The sequence below is a fragment of the Etheostoma spectabile genome, unplaced genomic scaffold (genome assembly GCF_008692095.1).
Source record: "Etheostoma spectabile isolate EspeVRDwgs_2016 unplaced genomic scaffold, UIUC_Espe_1.0 scaffold378, whole genome shotgun sequence".
In the NCBI taxonomy this organism is placed as follows: Eukaryota; Metazoa; Chordata; class Actinopteri; order Perciformes; family Percidae; genus Etheostoma; species Etheostoma spectabile.
Window position 1 is genome coordinate 673985 of NW_022605595.1, and position 510 is coordinate 674494.

General features: G+C 39.2%; 2 protein-coding genes across 2 annotated transcripts in view; one reads left to right on the forward strand and one right to left on the reverse strand.

The window, feature by feature from the left end:
• LOC116686444 (oocyte zinc finger protein XlCOF7.1-like) overlaps positions 1-510 on the forward strand; it is a 588898-nt gene that overhangs the window by 530812 nt on the left and 57576 nt on the right. The window lies entirely within an intron of this gene.
• LOC116686445 (RE1-silencing transcription factor) overlaps positions 1-510 on the reverse strand; it is a 47904-nt gene that overhangs the window by 15420 nt on the left and 31974 nt on the right. The window contains exon 6 of the mRNA XM_032511459.1: positions 33-258. Coding sequence (XP_032367350.1) covers positions 33-258 — 226 coding nt within the window. The remainder of the gene's footprint in view (positions 1-32; positions 259-510) is intronic.

Below are 510 nucleotides of genomic sequence, written 5' to 3' on the forward strand. Positions count from 1 at the left end.
TGTGTCTTTGATGAAGCTGTGAGGACTGAGTTTCCTCTACATCATCTTCATTCTTCACAGGAACAGGAGTGATTGGGAACTTGGTGATATCAGCCTCCTCCAGCCCTTGAACCTGCTCTCCCTCCTGACTACTCCACAGTTCCTCCTGTTCCTCTTTAATGTGTGGGGGGGCCTCTAGCTCCTGCTGGTCCATACTGGAGCTACACTCCTGCTGCTCAGGGGAAACATCTCCTTTAACCACTGACAGCTGCTGAACATCTGCAGGAAACAGAATGAATAACAGACACATTACTGACATCTACCCAAACTAAACTCAAAACAATGATAATAAGATATAGTTTGTTTCATCAAAAACACAAAGAGATTCTGCTAAATAAATGTTAATACAAAACGTTTAAGGATTTTAGTAATTCCAGGAGTATCTTATAAAACCTGTTAAAAACTTGAAGATTTTACTAATTTCATGACTTAAAAAAAACTTAAGGATTTTAGTTATTCCATGACTTTTCC